Genomic DNA, 16388 nt, shown 5'->3' on the forward strand with positions numbered 1-16388 from the left:
ATATTCATCTATTTCAATCAATTTGTAAATTGTTGGGATGTTTGAAATATATTATCATATAAAGTCACACATTGCTTAAGATGTTAGAATGTACGTGAAACCCTAGGACTATATATTGGATTCAAATTCTTTGTTACAACTTGTACCAACTAGGCGCATCATGAATATATTAGAACTTGTAATTTTTATTCTTTAATAATATATTAGTAGTCGTTGAATTGTTCCTAATGACATATGCACAATTAATCGAACAATGTTAACAAATCATCTCTAACATTCTTCTTTGTTTATTTATTTCATTATTACTGTAAGACTTTTTAAACATGGTCCACAATCACATGGCATGATGAACATGAAATGACACACATAAGAAGACATTTTGGCAATACTAGAAGGACCCCTCTGCAATATTTGTGGTCATATCGAATTCCCTATCTTTAAGGGTACCTAGTTTTTATTTACCTGTCCTAAGATAAAACTGTAAAAAGGGTCTCCTAAACTTGTAGGGTCTTTTGACATGATACTATATTTGTCCCTTCCTATTGCTTCACACAATGCATGTTGGGTGCTCATACTGCAGAAAAGGATAAGTGTTTTTCATTGGCCAAAAAGAATGAAGATCATCTCTAGTACTGCCGAGAGAATTGTATTTTATTTGTAATAATTTTAAGAATAAAAATGTTATTTCATATCAAATACTGAAGAGGATTCTCACTCTAAAAAGGGTGAACAATAGTGGCAGCAACCTGAGTGTTCCTTAGTTTGAGCAATAAAACACTTCTCATACCTTCTAAGTTCTAACAAAGGTTGGGAAAGAGGAAGAAGGATTTCATATTTTAAAAAATTCATGTATTTTAAAATTAAATTTGATTAGAATTAAAGTATTAATGTATTGTCAGAACTTTATTATTTATCTCTACGTCATTCTGTCTCTACCAAAATCTTTATCTTAAAAGAGTCCTCTGTGTGATTGTCAACTATACTTATCTTATTAATACATTTCTTCTTGTCAACTATACTTATCTTGTTGATCATTTTATTTTTCTCCACAAGAATGAAAAAGAGGACTTTGCACTAATCTTAAATCATAATTATATTATTTTATTCATAGAAGTACTTTTATGTTTTGAAGTTACTTCTGTAAAAAAATTATTTCCAAATAAGTACTTTAACTTATTTTTGTTATCAAGTTTCCCCCCTATTATTTTCGAAGCTTTAAACATGTTTTTTATGGCAAAGTTTTATAATAATAATAATAATAATAATAGAGTGATTTTTTTTATTTACAATCAGTAGTATTAAAATTATGAAATTTTATTTTAACTTATTTTAATTTAAATTGATTTTAAGGTCATTTTTGTAAATAATTTGATATCAATAGTATTTTGTTTCAATGAAAGGAAGAAGTTTTAATAAAAGGAATGAACTTTCCCTTGTTTCCGACAAAATGGATAAGAGAGGTTTTGATTAAATTTTTCCCTCTAATCCCCTCAAATCTACCACCTATAGTGTAAGTAATTCATGATAAAATTTCTAAATTGCTAAAGATAAAATTGGATCTACTCCAATAAAAAATGATATATAGATTGAATTAGGGGTGAATATGGGTTGAGCTGGATAAAACTTATTCCTTATCCGAATCTAAATGTTGACTGAGTCATTTTTTTTGGATTTGGATAAACCTGAAGCTAACATGACCCTAAATATAAATCGGATCAACATTTGAACTCGAACCCGACCTTAGACACAATTAAATATAATGCATATCCCTTTTAAACAAATTATTCTTAATACTATTTATTATTATGAATATGTAATTTGACATATGAAATGATACATATATATATTGTTAATCATGAATATATGGTGAAACAATTAGAGAATCAATAATACTAACTAAATAGATGTTATTACTATGTATATAATTGAGTAGAGATACATACAAACATGATGATTAGTTAACCATTGAATAGGTCCATATCTAATTATATTCGTCTCATATTTGACCCTAAATATTGATAGAGTCTAATTTTTAAATCTGAACCCAACCCTAGACTCGATGAGACCCGACCATAATCGGATCCAATCATAATCGGGTCAAGTCAGATGAACGCGTAGGGTCGGGTCCTACCCACTTAGGTTGAATTAATAAATTATTGTGTTCTTTTTTATATATGCATTCCCTATAAGTAGGTAATCTTAAGCCCCTAGCATTTGAACATAACTTCACCTCTCATTCTTACCAATGGTTGTGAATGGTGAAGAAGACCCTCTATTCCTTTCTTGTTCATGATTTAAAGAAAGAACTATAACTTCAAAAGACCTTTTTTGGTAAAAACATTTCTTTGATTGTATCACATTATTTTTATGTGATCTTGGTTCATCTATTTAATTGTGTTTAGTTAGCATTTACAAACCTACTATTGATTCAATAATTACGGTTTATGCAATTAGTTTATAGCAAGCACATTTTATAAGATAATTTTTTTTTTTTACTAATTTCAATAATTTGATTTAAGAAAAGAAAAGATTAGGTCTATAGTTAGATAAATGATACAATTATTTCAAGCAAACAAGATTTGCTATTTTTTATTATGATTTTTCACTTTATTTTTACTAAAGTCCAATAAAACAAATGAAATGAATTATATATAGTATTATACTATGAAATAAGATGAATGGAAACTAACCAAACCCAACTATTTTGTTTGGTTTGGAAGATTAGTTTCCCTTAAAACAGAAATTTATCTTCCCTATACTCAAAGTAAACCAAATCCTTACACTCCAACTCAAACTAATACTTGTTTAACTTGAAAGACAATTAATAAATTTAACTCAAAATAATAAAAATAAAATATTAAAATTCATATTTGAAGTGGAATTGTGAACTAACACGTAGTCAATCTAGTGGTGTAATAATTTTTAGAATGACCAAAATGTCAAATATTTAATTCATATAAGACGCGCAACTCGAAAAATATCAATTATTTAGCAAAAGCTAAGAGCATCCACAATAACAAACAAAATTTTTATTCTTATTTATGTCTCACACATTATTTTATAATTCATTACAACTTCCTATAAAAGAAGAACGACATTTATTTTTTTCATATAATGATAAATGTCATTCGTATTCTTATTTGAGTCTCACATAAAAACCAAAAGTTATTCTTATTTAAAAACAAAAAAAATATAAAACAAAGGATTGCAAAATAACCGATGTTTCTTGTTTGGCAGCATTAAAACGACGTGGTTTTATCCTTCCTTCTTTAGAATCTTCATTTCTACGAAAATTCAATTCATTATTTTACCCTAATTTACTATTTTTATTACAACCCTTTTCCCCATTCCATCAACCATTTCCAATTTCAAAGTAATTAACACTTTTCATAGAAGAGAATGTTGAAGCTGATCAATTAATGAAGCTTCAATAATACTTCTCTTTTACTCTTCCTTAAACCCTTTTTTACCTTTCTCTTCATATTTCTGTGCCCCCTTTATAACACAATCTCTCTCTTTTCTATTGTTATTTCCTTAATCCTGTTATTTTGAGGTGACCATACTTTTTTTTTCATCCTCTTATAGTTTTTATGCTTATGTTTTTTTATTTATATGTTCAAATTTCATATGCCCATCTGTTTAATTTAATTTTTTTGTCTAGATTGTTGTCAATTTATGATAAAAGTTTCATCTTTTACTTTATTTTGTATTATTTTAATTCATTAATTTTTTTGTGTTTTTTTGTGCTTGCATGATGGTTGAGGTATTTGCTGAATGGTATTTAGTTGCATGAATTCAATTAAAGTTTCTCTTTTTGATATGTTATCTGGTTTTCATCATTTTTGTGTAAGAGACAAAGTAGAACATGAAATAAATGATAGTTACTGATGTAGCTTTGAAGAAATTATAACTTTTTTTGTTGTTCTTCAGCTTCTTTGTTTTATGAGTGGTATTGGATGGGATCATGGAACCATTAAATTCTAGGTTCTGTTTTTAGTAAAAAAATTATTTGCTTATTCAGCTACTAAGGGAATTTGTTTGCTATTGGTACTTTTCATGACTTCAATCAATATCAAATCTTTTTTATGAATATGATTGCTATGAATAACGAATAAAATCGCTAGATTTTAAATTCTAAATAAGTTTTGTTAGTTAGTGAGTTCTCGAGAGTTGCAGTTTTTGGTGACTTGGTTGTATACTTGACTACTTGTTTATAGCTGTGACTTCACTTTCGTTTACTTCATTTATATTGGCTTCCTTGTTATTCAGGCTTTCAGAATGGATTTAAGATTTTCTGTAGCTTTAATTCGATAAGATACTTTGTTTGAACTTTGAATTGATGTTGCATTGTAGTGAGTAGAGAAGTTTACCAGTGTCATTGTTTATCATGTTTAGGAAGGAAGAAATGACTGGAATGGCAAAGGAGGAAGAGTCAGGTAGTCCTAGTTGGGGTGTGTCGTTTTTTACGCAGACAACCGAGGATGTGGCTAGAGCTGTTGCTGCTGCTATGAGCTCTCCAAGGCCATCTGTGACATATTCGTCAAAAGATGATCAGGGTGGTAGTCAACTTAAAAGGTTGCAAAGTCAAGTTACGAAAATGATTAAAGGCTTTTCACACACTCCTGAAGTAAAATATACAAATTACAATCCAGAAATACTCACAAGTCAGAAGCGTCAATGGGCTGCTAATTTCCAGTTGCAGAACATGGTAAAATCTTATGTTCGAATGTACCAGAATAACATGTTCCTTCAACATTTTTCATGTAAATACTATAGAGAAACTTCAGCTGCTTGTTACTGTACGGTATTTGGCTTTGACTGCTCCCTCTTCCCTGCTCTTCCTTTTAGTAGCTTGGCCCTAGCAATCTACTTAGTTGAAATTTGAGCTGTTTACTCTTTCTATGCCAATGTTTCTCAGCACTACATGCTATAATTAGTTTTTAGGCTTTATTATGACTTTTCCTTTACTCGGTAAGCAAGCTAGCCGACCCCACCTAGTTGGATAAAGGTTTGGTTGTTATTGTGGTATGCTAGCTCAAACTAAATTGACCTCTGTTATCTGAGTTCACAGGACCATAAATCATGGAAGGAACCAAAACGGCTGTTTGAGAGTGTAGTGGTCGTTGGTCTTCATCCTTGCTGTGATATTCAGGCACTGCAAAGGCAATATATTTTTAGAAAGTCGGAAGGATCTGGTAAATTGAGAAGTGCGCTTGGGTATCAGAATCCATCTCGTGTTGAATCCAACATCGAACCTCAGGTTTTGGTCTTTGCTTACAGAAATTGACTTGTTATTATAATCATTATTCTTATTGGTTCTGCTACTACAACTATCACCAATTTTATTTTTATTGCAGCACTATTGCAATGACAACCATCTTCAAAATTAATTTTGTCTTCATATATATCGGTATCGTGAAAATTGTATATTCAAATTTTTGTCCAGGTCTTATTTGTTTACCCTCCAGAAAAACATCTACCTATTAAAGACAAGGATCTTCTGTCTTTCTGCTTCCCAGGAGGCTTGGAGGTTAGGTGCATGCTTATGTAATTTTATCTTTTCCACTTTCTTTTTTATATCATTTCTATTAAAGTAAATTACACTAACACCCCTGAGTTTTAGTGAAATTAAACTAACCACCCCTCCATTTTTTACGCCTACAAAAACCCCCTGATTTTTATACATACATGACACTGACTACCCCTGTATGAGAAATAAGTTTGATTTTTTAAACAAAAAAGGGTAATAAGTATAATTAAATTAAACAAAATATGTATACTGTGAAAACAAGTACAAATAGTATACGAGTCAATACATTTTAATTATTTTTTTTCGTTATAATATAGTACAAGAGTGATTTTAACAATAAATCCTTAGGATTATTGATGCATTTTGTAATGAACCAAAAATAATGAAAATGTATTGACTCGTATACTATTTGGACTTACTTTCACAATATATCGTATTTTGTTTAACTTAATTACACTTATCATATTTTTTGCTTAAAATATCAGTCTTATTTCTCATGCAGTGGTAGTTAGTGTAATGTATGTATAAATATCAAGGGGTTTTTGTAGGTGTAAAAAATGGAGGGATGGTTTGTGTAATTTCACTAAAACTCAGGGAGTGTCGGTGTAATTTACTCTTTCTATTACTATCATCATCATCAATTTATTCTGATAGAGAAAGATCAAACACAAATTTAGCATTGAAAGTTAACTTGACCCCAAAAGTATAATCTGGGAAAGTCATCTTTCTAAGAGATATTTTTTCAATATGTTCTTTAGGTCAAGAGCCATTTTCATGTATCAATTTTCAAACTTTATCTTCTCTTATTTGTCTCTATCTTGTGTGGTATTTTCTTTTGTTTGACTAATTTCCGTATTTTTTTAAAATCAAATAAAATAGTTTGTGCCATTTTGGTATATAGCTTAAGAGGCAAATTGTGGTAGGGGGATATGATAGAGGTGTGAGGGTTGACGCCAAAAAGATTAGGAGTCACTAATAATGTCCATCTAGTTAGATTATTAATTATTTACCCAATATCCACCGTCTAAGAAGTATACGAACTGCATTCTGATAAATCACAGTGATCGATATTACTTATATTTAAATTCTTAGAGTCGATATTAGTTGATGCATGTATATTTGCACTTACTCATTGAGTTGCCTGTAGGGTCTTCCACTTGTATGTTTTGTCTTATATTTATTTATTTTCATGTGAATAACTTAAGTAGATCTTTTACTTAAGGTTTTAATGTTTCTTGGTTGTAATTTTAGGTTCGTGCTGTTGAGAGAACTCCTTCCATGAGTGAGTTAAACGAAATTCTTTATGGGCAGGTACTGAAGCAATATTACGCTTCCAATATGATTATGCAAATTATTTCCTTGGTTAATACTTGATTGTTGTATCACAATATTTCTTCCTACTGACCCCAAGCATTTGATTGATTATTAACAAACCATATGAATTGATGTATCCATCTTTGGCAATATGGTTGCCCTATATCAACAACTTTACTGTATATAGGCTCAGTATAAGAGAGTTAGAAACTTGTCACAAAGGGCATTTTATTCTTGCTTGGTACTTATTTCATGGAAATGGTTATATGAAGATGTCATATTGAAGTTTCTTGAAATTTAAGACCCTATTATTACTTGTTTTTTCATTTCTGTGATTCCCTGTGATAGTTATCATGCTTTTGTGGATGTCCTTTGCTAGAAACACATGTTTCAGAATCTGATTCTTGAGCCATTTATGTTTTGCTTTCAGTAAAGCTAATCTTTCGAGGCGACAAAACTGCTTGCGTCTTTGATAACAAACAATTTGGAGTTGTCACCGCCTTTTTTTCCTTCAACTATATTAAAAATTCAAGCTTTGTTATCAAATTTTCATTTACTTTTTTACATCCAATTTATTTGACAAAGTTGGAGATATATATAATTCTAAGCTTTTAAACAATGACACCCAATGTTATATTTGTATACTGATTACTGCAGGAGCACCTCAAACAAAGGGATCTGTCATTTGTATTTAGGTTGCAGGTAACTGAAGAATTCTAATTGTTAATTGGTCTCCGCTTTCTTACATTTCCTTTGTTTGGGTTCTTACATACTGGGGCCAAAGGAGCTATATTTTTACCCATGCATTGTTCGGTAGAGTGGATTTGGAGAGTGTTTAATATGCAGCCTTAGTGATTATCGAGTCATATTTGTCTCATACATCTGATTATTAGGAATTACTATGTATAATTATCCTGTGTACTTACTGTTGCCTGTACTGTTATTAGTGTATAAATACCGGATTTACCTGTGTACTCAATTTCCTCAGACCTTCTAATTCAATAGAGAGAAAAGAAATGAGTAACGGAATGGCTGATGTATTTAGACTAGAGTATTTCCTCCATTTTTACTTTATTCTCTTTCCATATTTGCCTACCAGAGAATAAACGCCGTAACCCGTAAGGACCTATTGGCTGCTCATTTGTTTAATGATCCTTAAGTGTGAATATTTTGTAGCTTGGCCCTTAGATGTAAGTATCCCTTATTTACTTCATCATTATATTACTCACAGCATTACTTTGTTTTTTTATCCTCTTCACAGGGTGCTGATAATTCAACACTTTATGGGTGCTGTGTCCTAGTTGAAGAGTTAGTGCAAAAGCCCTCTGGATTCCTCTCCCTGATTTCTGATAAGCAGTCGTCTTTCTCTTCTTTGAGACGCCATATATTAACTACACAGAGATGTTACTGCATTCTCTCAAGGCTACCATTTTTTGAATTGCACTTTGGTGTATTGAACAGGTAGGTATTTAAAATAATTCCGAGGCACATCCCCTAATGAGGGGTCTGATGCATTTATTTTCATTTTCCTTTTCTATATTATGTTTTGGAAGGATGGTCATGTTAGTGTTAACATTTGGTATGTTCCGTCACATCGTATGCACCAAAGCAGAAAGATGTCTAGTAACTATGTCCGATTTGGAGAGAGTTTGTGAGATTAATCAACATTATTACTTTCTGAAAATCAATATGCTTGTATTTTGTCTGTTTTACAAAAGTGAATTATCGGTTTGGTACTAATATGAAAATGGTTGGAAAAAGCATATAATAAGCACTGTTTAATGGACATTAGTGAACGTGAAGAAAAGCACTCCAATGTAGCTTGCTAGAGAAGAAAAACTAATATATTGGTGGTGACAGAGCTAAGTAGTAAAAAAACTCAATTTTCTGACGATCTGGACCTGTTTCCGATTCAGACCTGTTTTTGGAGCAGTGGCTGATCTTCTTTGTTAGTGGAATTTGGGTTTTTCACATTTCTGCTTCTTTGTTAGAGGAAGACCCAAGGAAACACTAGGAGAAGGTTGATTAATATGGGTTTTGATGTAGCCCAATGTGTTGATTAATAATACATGTTATCAACGCTCTTTATGAGATAAGGCCTGGTTGTTGGTTTTGTTTTTTTGGTAGCTCACATGATGTCATACTGTTACTTATCTGGGTATATGGCTGAAATTATATCAATTATGCATATTACATGTCTGTGTTATTCTTATGCGTGATAATAAGAACTTGCCTTCTATAGCATATCAGTGAACAGTATAATTTTATGGTTTTTGCTCTTATTGTGGCAATATCTTGTAGTATCTTCACTCAAGAAAGGCTCGAGCGGTTGACTAAAAGTGTTGGAGATTTAAATTTGGAATTTATTGAGGGTGGAGATGAACAAGAAAAATCGGAGGGTTTGTTGGTGAATGATACACTAATTGAAGACAGACTTGATGGAAACCAAAGAATTTCTCAATCAAGGTTAAGAAATTCCTCACCTGAATTCTTTCAGGGTGATGATGATCATACAGAGCAACAAATGGTTAATGGGGAGCTTTATACATTTAATGAGACAGTCCAAGAAGACAATGTTGTGCCAATTGATCCGGTAACTGAAAGAAAAACTGCCAAAGAAGAATCTTTCCCTACAAACTCTGAAGATAGTGATTTGTATGTTGATTCTTTTGTCACAAACAAGCAATCAGAAGATAGGCGTTTACCAAATGCTATTTTGCCACTCCTGCGTCATTGCCAGTATGAAAGCTCTGAATCTTCCTGCAGGTACATGACATTGTGATTGTCCTGCAAGATTGAATCGGTATTCATATGACTTGAGCATTGAAAGAATTTAAGCTTATTATGCCTTTATGGTGACATGGATTCTTTCTCCTATAGTCGGATATGGAAGTACTATGAACAAAATCCAGTTTCTGTACATGAATCTGTTGTATGTGTCATTTGATTTACTTTCTGCATTGGTTGAAATAATTTTCATTCACTTGTTTATTTCCTGACTCTGATTTGTGCAAGATGGGAGGCGTAAAGTAGTTGTCATTATTATTATCATGTTCCTGTTGTATTTTTGTCGAGGCTACATGGAATGAGTTGATTTAGTTTAGGGTAGACATTAAATGAGTCATGGTAGCAATTCCTAGTGTCTCTGTTTTATATTTGTTTTGTTTTTTTAGTTGATTCATCTACTGAGAACTACTTACTAGATCTAATCTTTCTTTCTAATAAATTCTTTTTCACTTATTCTATCAAATTCTGATATGTTTACACAGTTATCTTTTAAACTAATGGTGCTTTGCCTTCTATTAAGTTGTTTTTCTTCTAATCTAAGTGATGCAACTTAAGCATATGACCTGATATATGTAGTTATTTAGTTTCGTTTGAGAAGATAAAAAGTCTCATAGAGTGATTTGTTTTTCCTTTCTCTAAGTGATACTTCTTAAAATATGGACTACATTGTGTAGTTTTCAAGGTTCACCCTGTGAAGACAGAAGTTTTAGGAGTGATGCTGATGACACTGAAACAGAAGATGCCTCTATCTCCGGACAGGACGATTTAAATGAGTTACACGATGTTCTTGAATGGGCCAAGGTTTGTAATTTTAAATTCTACACCTGTTGCTTGGCCTCTTGTGATGGTATCTTATAGTTGATGTTATTTACCAATTCCCAGGCAAATAACTGTGGGCCATTACAAATTATAATTAAATATTACCGTTTAAGTTGCCCTGCAAGGGGCTCAGCGATTAGGTTTCATCCTTTGGAGCATTTACATCCCTTGGAGTATCATAGACCAGATGAGGCAGTTCTAGATCTTGCTGGTACAAAGGGTGACTTGAAATCTTGCGGTGCAAGTCTGGAATTAGCTCAGGTATGTTGTAAAAATTTTGATTGGATTAAATTCCTGCGATCCTACTCTAGGTTTCGGATGAGTTTTCTGGAAGAATCATGTTTTGTAGTCATATGGATATGGTCATGATTTTCTGGGCAGTGCACAGTGCTTCATTGATGTTTGTTCTTCTCAGGTATATAACTCTCTTCTAGCCGAGGAAGAGGCGACTGCATTATCTATATGGGCTGTGGCATGCATATGTGGCATCTTGAGACTTGAACATGTAGGTTGTGTTTTGGCCTATGACTTATTCTCCCAACTTTCGCATTAGTGCTGCCTCTCTTTTAATTTCTTCATTTATGCCTAAAAATACTGAAATCTTGTACTTTAGTGCATCTTTTTTATAAAGCTATACTTGTTATTTGTGTAGTTTTATCATTTTTAAGCACTATTTCTTCTAAATTCAAACTGAAGATCTGTTAACAATTTTCTTCTTTTTTCTATAGAAGTCTGATATTAATCTTTAAATTGGTCATTTAAATGGTAGTCAATTTCGACCGAAATTATGCATGTTGAACTTGTACATGACTTAATATTGATTTGGTGGATTAGGGAAGTTTCCTCTGAATTTGAAATTTAGTGAGATCTTAGTGTAACAGTTTCATAATGCCCGTCTAGTAGTTTTAAAATTACATGTTGGGTTAAATGATTGTGCATCTGTTATGTAGGTGTTAACATTCTTTGCAGCGGCTCTGCTGGAGAAACAGATAGTTGTTGTCTGTTCTAATTTGGTATGTCTTGTTCTTCAAATCAAGTTAGTAATGATCATGTGAAGATTAATCTTCCCAATTCAATTGTTATATCAATGCAAGTGCTATTTATCTTACTTGCTGGTTATGCATGACTTTGTCCTCCAGACTTCAGTTGATTGTCTATTAGGTCCAGTGGTAGGTATATTTTATTTTGGTTTCTTGCCCCTCGTCTATTCGGAACAATAGTACTTGTATTTGTATTTTGGTCCTGCTGATGTGCTCTCGCATCTCGTTGGCCATTTTGCTTAATTTTTTTATCTACAAATCATGTTAATTATTTGCAGATCTTGTGAAAGTCCGATCCTCTAGTTTTATGAAGAATCCCCTCACAATGAAATGTAAAATGGATATACTGTGCTTGAGACCCGATATTTGATTTCTGATATGAGGAATTTAATTACCAGGAATTAGCATCTCACTTGGATTATTGACATTTCATCATAGTTCATGAAAAAACATATTATTTTTTTCATTACCAGGGAATTCTATCTGCTTCAGTTTTATCCGTTATTCCAATGATCAGGCCGTACAGGTGGCAAAGCCTTCTAATGCCGGTTTGATTTCTTTCCGAGTTAAAGTGAATATTGTTTGTACATTGTTGATTTCTTTTTTACACCTTCTAGTTTTTTATAACAACATTATCTTCCAGGTTTTACCAAATGATATGCTTGGATTTTTGGATGCACCTGTCCCATACATAGTGAGTATTCTGTTCTTGCTCTCACTATTTATGATAGTATCTGCTTGAAGTTAGGCTATGTTGTTTTTATTGTGACACATTTGTTCTTTTAAATCCATGTTTAAGTGCTTGCCCTTGCACTTGGTCAATTATTACTTAGATAATGATATCGGATATACGAGGGTGACTTTGGCGCAACGGTAAGGTTATTCTTAGTGATCATGAGGTTACTGGTTCAAATCCTGGAAACAACATCTTCGCTTGTGGGGTAAAGCTGCGTACATCTATCTCTTAGACCCCATTAAGTTGGAGCCTCGTGCACTGGGCCGTCTTTTTTTAATAATATCGGATATATATTGCTTTTGGAGCTTGTAAAATGCTATTTTAACGAATATGAACAAAAATACAATTGTTAACGGAATACACAGTTTTAAATTTCGTTTCAACTTTCTTATCATGCCTTTTCTATCAGTGATACCATTTCTGATATCTCAGTGGTTACAAATTTAATTCTCTAGGTTGGTATCAGGAACAAGACAAATGAGGTTCAATCAAAGTTAACCAATGTTGTTCTGGTTGATGCCAACATAAACCAGGTGTGCAATTTTTTTCTGCAGTTTTTCAATGGCAATGAAAAGCAAATCTTTTTTCCCTGAACAATTGTGTTCGCTGCGCAATAGTATATGCATTTCATCTTCCTTCCTATTGTCTTTGAAAATTCATGCCTTCAAATGAAGGAAAAGTGGAAAACATTATTCTACATGTTGTTAAATCTGTACGGCTCTATGGTTATTATTAGCTTATTGCATGTGTGTTATGCATTATCCTTTCATATCGCCTTGTTGAAAATATCAAGATATTTGAATATTGAGATAATATTTCATATTATCATGACGATATCTTTATATTAGTTTAGCATATCTTAGACGATCTCTTTGGAGTGAGATTACTAATCTTTTCATCTTTCATGTGAGTATAGAGAGGGATCAATGTTATGCCTTCTGGAATCACATTTCTTTTCTCCTATATCTAAACGCTATAATTTGAACACCTATGTTCCTTTTAAATAAAACTGTTATCATATTGTCTTCTCTGTTAAAGATTTTTCCCCCGATTGGGTAAGGAATTGCTCAAAGGGCTCATTATATAGTTTTAAGGTGTTTAGCTTAGTCAATGTTAATCTAGAGTAGTAGCCTATTTTCTTTTACTTGTGTGGCATGGCAGGTTGAGGCAATATCCAATTTTAGTAATTTGATTATTTAAGATCTGATTAGTTTGTCGAACAATACAAAATATGCCTACTCGGTAACATATGAGAGCAAACAACAATAGCAAAATCCTTTTATGAATGAAGGGTTAACTTCTAATGATTGTTGTAGGTTTGCATGCTACAGAAAACTTTCTCCGATTTGCTTTAATAAGTTTTTATATGGTTCTGGGTCTAGCAGCCAGTTTTTTTAACACATTTACACATGGTTTCTTCTGAAAGTGCTGTTTTGTGGCAATAGGTAAAGTCACCGACAATACCACCACTGCCAAGACACAAAGAGCTAATTTCTTCTTTGCGTCCTTATCATGTGACTCTTGTGGGGGAAAGTTACTTGGGCAGGAGAAGACCGGTCTACGAATGCACGGAAGTGCAGGTATGCCTTTATTAATCATCTAATCGTTACTATTTGTTACCCTCCTTTCCTCTTGATTCCTCTCTCTTTTTGTTTAATCTATAGTATCTTGAATATTTGAGATGTTAGTCATGCTTGCATGTAATTTATATCAAGTTATGTAAGAGCCTTTGTGAAAGAACCACTTATTCAGTATCCTATTATTTCATATTTTGCATCGAAAAAGATATAGTAATTTGCGATAGGCGAGTATGAATATTTTTGTGTTGTTTTTTCCACAGGTTGAAGCTGCCAAAGGGTTCTTGTCGGTGTTAAGATCTTACTTAGATTCCCTTTGTTGTAACATCCGTTCTCATACAATAACCAATGTACAATCCAATGATGACAAGGTCTGCATTTTTTACTCAACAGCTAATTGAGTTAGACATTTGATATGATAGCTATTACACTCTTCCCATTGGTCTCTAAGTTTTTACTTCTATGGAAATAATGTACTTAAATTAAAAAGAAAAATATAAATTTTTGAATGGGCATTGTTATGGAGTGGTTAATTGGTGCTTTTTTAGTGCAAAGTCTTAAGTTGGTCCTATTTATAATTTTTCCTTCAGTCAAAAAAGTGGCATTAGTCATTTGTAAGGAAATAGGTTCTAGTAACCCAATTGCAACACCATATTTAGCTGAGAATTATTCATTAAACTATATTTTCAAGTTCAGAGTTATTATCGAACCCATGTCGTAGAATATCTCGTCCTTTTCCACCCCTAGTTGTCTCTTTATCAAGCAAAGTAAATTTGGCTTTGCCTTTTGCTCGAGTGCTGAGTAATGAAAGGTAGATGAGCGTATTCTTAGGTTCAACACTTCATCTATAAAAATAAATAAAACAATAAGTGAAAGAAGATTATGTAAAATTTAAAAATTGTAACTGAAAAGCATGCATACTGATACAAGCATGCCATCATGTGGGAACATTGTCTTGCACATTTCAAACGGCATTCTTGTTACGATTTTGATGATCTAACATGAACACTTCGGCCTTTCAGGTCTCCCTTCTTTTGAAGGAGAGTTTCATTGACTCATTTCCTTATCGTGATCGGCCTTTCATGAAGGTATTGTTTTTTAACTTAAATTGTTATTTATGTCGATTATGTAAACTCAGTTTGCTTTTAGGTTTTAGATCAACTGACTGACTTGCAAGCTATTTCCGATTTCCTGTTACTTGACCCCTATTCTGAAAATTGTTACTATGTAGAAATAATTCAAAATTTGTTGATTTTTATCTTCTTGCAATCACATTATAGCACTGTGTAAGCAGTTTCTTGCTACAGTTTTTCTGGCTGAGTTGACATGACAATGCCTTCAGGCAGAGATCATGTTGAAGTTATTAAAGAGAGGTTCACTGGATTAGAGAAGCTTATGAAAATAAGCACTTTATAGCTTACTTAAAAATCACTTTTTTAAAGAAGCTCTTAATTTATTTACTAAAATCTGCCCTTAATATATCAAGTAATTAGTCTTTATTCTTTTTCATTGTGCTCAAATAGTTTAAGCTTGTTTTGTACTTTTGCATCTTCACATAACTTTTAGATTAATGGGTATAATTTTCAGACTACTAATGCAAATTTCTTCTTATTTGTTACAGCATTTAGTGGATACACAGCTCTTCTCTGTGCACACAGATCTTGTTCTGTCATTCTTCCAAAAGGAATAAGAAGCTGAAATAAATAAAAGCAATTTTGGGAATTTTGCTGTCTAGCAATGCTTGAACACAAATTCAGTGTTGTATAATTTCCCTAAATTATGTATAAGCAAAAAAATTACACAAATTCCACAAGCCCTTCTACTTTTCTTTTTAGCCTTTCTGGTGCAGCAGAACCTGTAAATATTTAGTTAAAATGATATATTCAATCTTGATGCTATATGGTTCCACAAGAGACAAGTTTTTCTTGCACCAAGAGTTCAAAGTGTGATCATATTTGATAACCCAAATATATTATTTAAAAGACACTTGCCTAAGTAGGCACAATCAATATGGATTCAATAATGTACTTGTATTGTACTTTTAAATTACTATTTTAATGTTTAATCAAATATAGACATGTATTTATGCTGCAAGTCTTACTTCTCCTTTATTTCTTTGCCTAATTGATTATGTTTTTATTTAAGGCGTTGATGTAGTAGTGTAAGGTTTCGCTAGATTCTCAAAAAGACCAAAGAGTTCAAATCCTGGAATGATACTTCTTGAAAGGGTAAGTCACACACTTCGATAGTTTTTTGATTGGCCAATAGTGACCAACATCCATAAATGGTTTTCTGAATGGCTAAAAAACTTTTCAAATAAAAATGAAGCATAGTGAACCTTCAATTAAAAACTTCGTAACAAAACCTTCTGTCATATATGTTCAAAATTATTCAAAACTTTTGATGAATTTAGTTTTAAACAAGTTCACCTCAAACTTAATGATCTTCAATATGTACATGCAAATATTAATTTTTGCCCCAATTGGCACAATAGAAAAGTTATTGTCTACTAGCCATTCCTATAGTATCTCTAGTTATGTGTTTACGTTTGCTTAAAAACTTAATAGCATCAACTTCAGTAACTT

The 16388-nt window shown here is 32.2% G+C and overlaps 1 protein-coding gene and 1 long non-coding RNA gene across 4 annotated transcripts; one reads left to right on the forward strand and one right to left on the reverse strand.

Moving 5' to 3' along the window:
• LOC109327027 lies at positions 3331 to 15512 on the forward strand. Of its 3 annotated transcripts, XM_019559997.1 has the most exons (19): positions 3331 to 3553; positions 4396 to 4708; positions 5072 to 5260; positions 5447 to 5530; positions 6782 to 6841; positions 7502 to 7546; positions 8106 to 8305; positions 9146 to 9610; positions 10306 to 10432; positions 10514 to 10711; positions 10866 to 10955; positions 11401 to 11463; positions 11964 to 12038; positions 12134 to 12184; positions 12682 to 12759; positions 13672 to 13806; positions 14067 to 14174; positions 14826 to 14891; positions 15425 to 15512. In XM_019559997.1, the coding sequence occupies exons 2-19, from the start codon at positions 4406 to 4408 to the stop codon at positions 15491 to 15493; spliced, it is 2406 nt and encodes an 801-aa protein (XP_019415542.1). In that variant the 5' UTR covers positions 3331 to 3553; positions 4396 to 4405; the 3' UTR covers positions 15494 to 15512. The 3 variants fall into 3 exon arrangements, with proteins under 3 accessions (XP_019415542.1, XP_019415543.1, XP_019415541.1); XM_019559998.1 differs by lacking the exon at positions 3331 to 3553 and having other exon boundaries at positions 3724 to 4708; positions 10333 to 10432; XM_019559996.1 differs by lacking the exon at positions 3331 to 3553 and having other exon boundaries at positions 3726 to 4708.
• Positions 9370 to 10299, reverse strand: LOC109327028. Its single transcript, XR_002105310.1, has 2 exons — positions 9550 to 10299; positions 9370 to 9483 (listed from the first exon to the last, which is right to left on the reverse strand). It is a non-coding gene; the product is annotated as an uncharacterized LOC109327028 (long non-coding RNA).

The sequence above is a fragment of the Lupinus angustifolius genome, chromosome LG14 (assembly GCF_001865875.1).
Source record: "Lupinus angustifolius cultivar Tanjil chromosome LG14, LupAngTanjil_v1.0, whole genome shotgun sequence".
Taxonomy (NCBI): domain Eukaryota; kingdom Viridiplantae; phylum Streptophyta; class Magnoliopsida; order Fabales; family Fabaceae; genus Lupinus; species Lupinus angustifolius.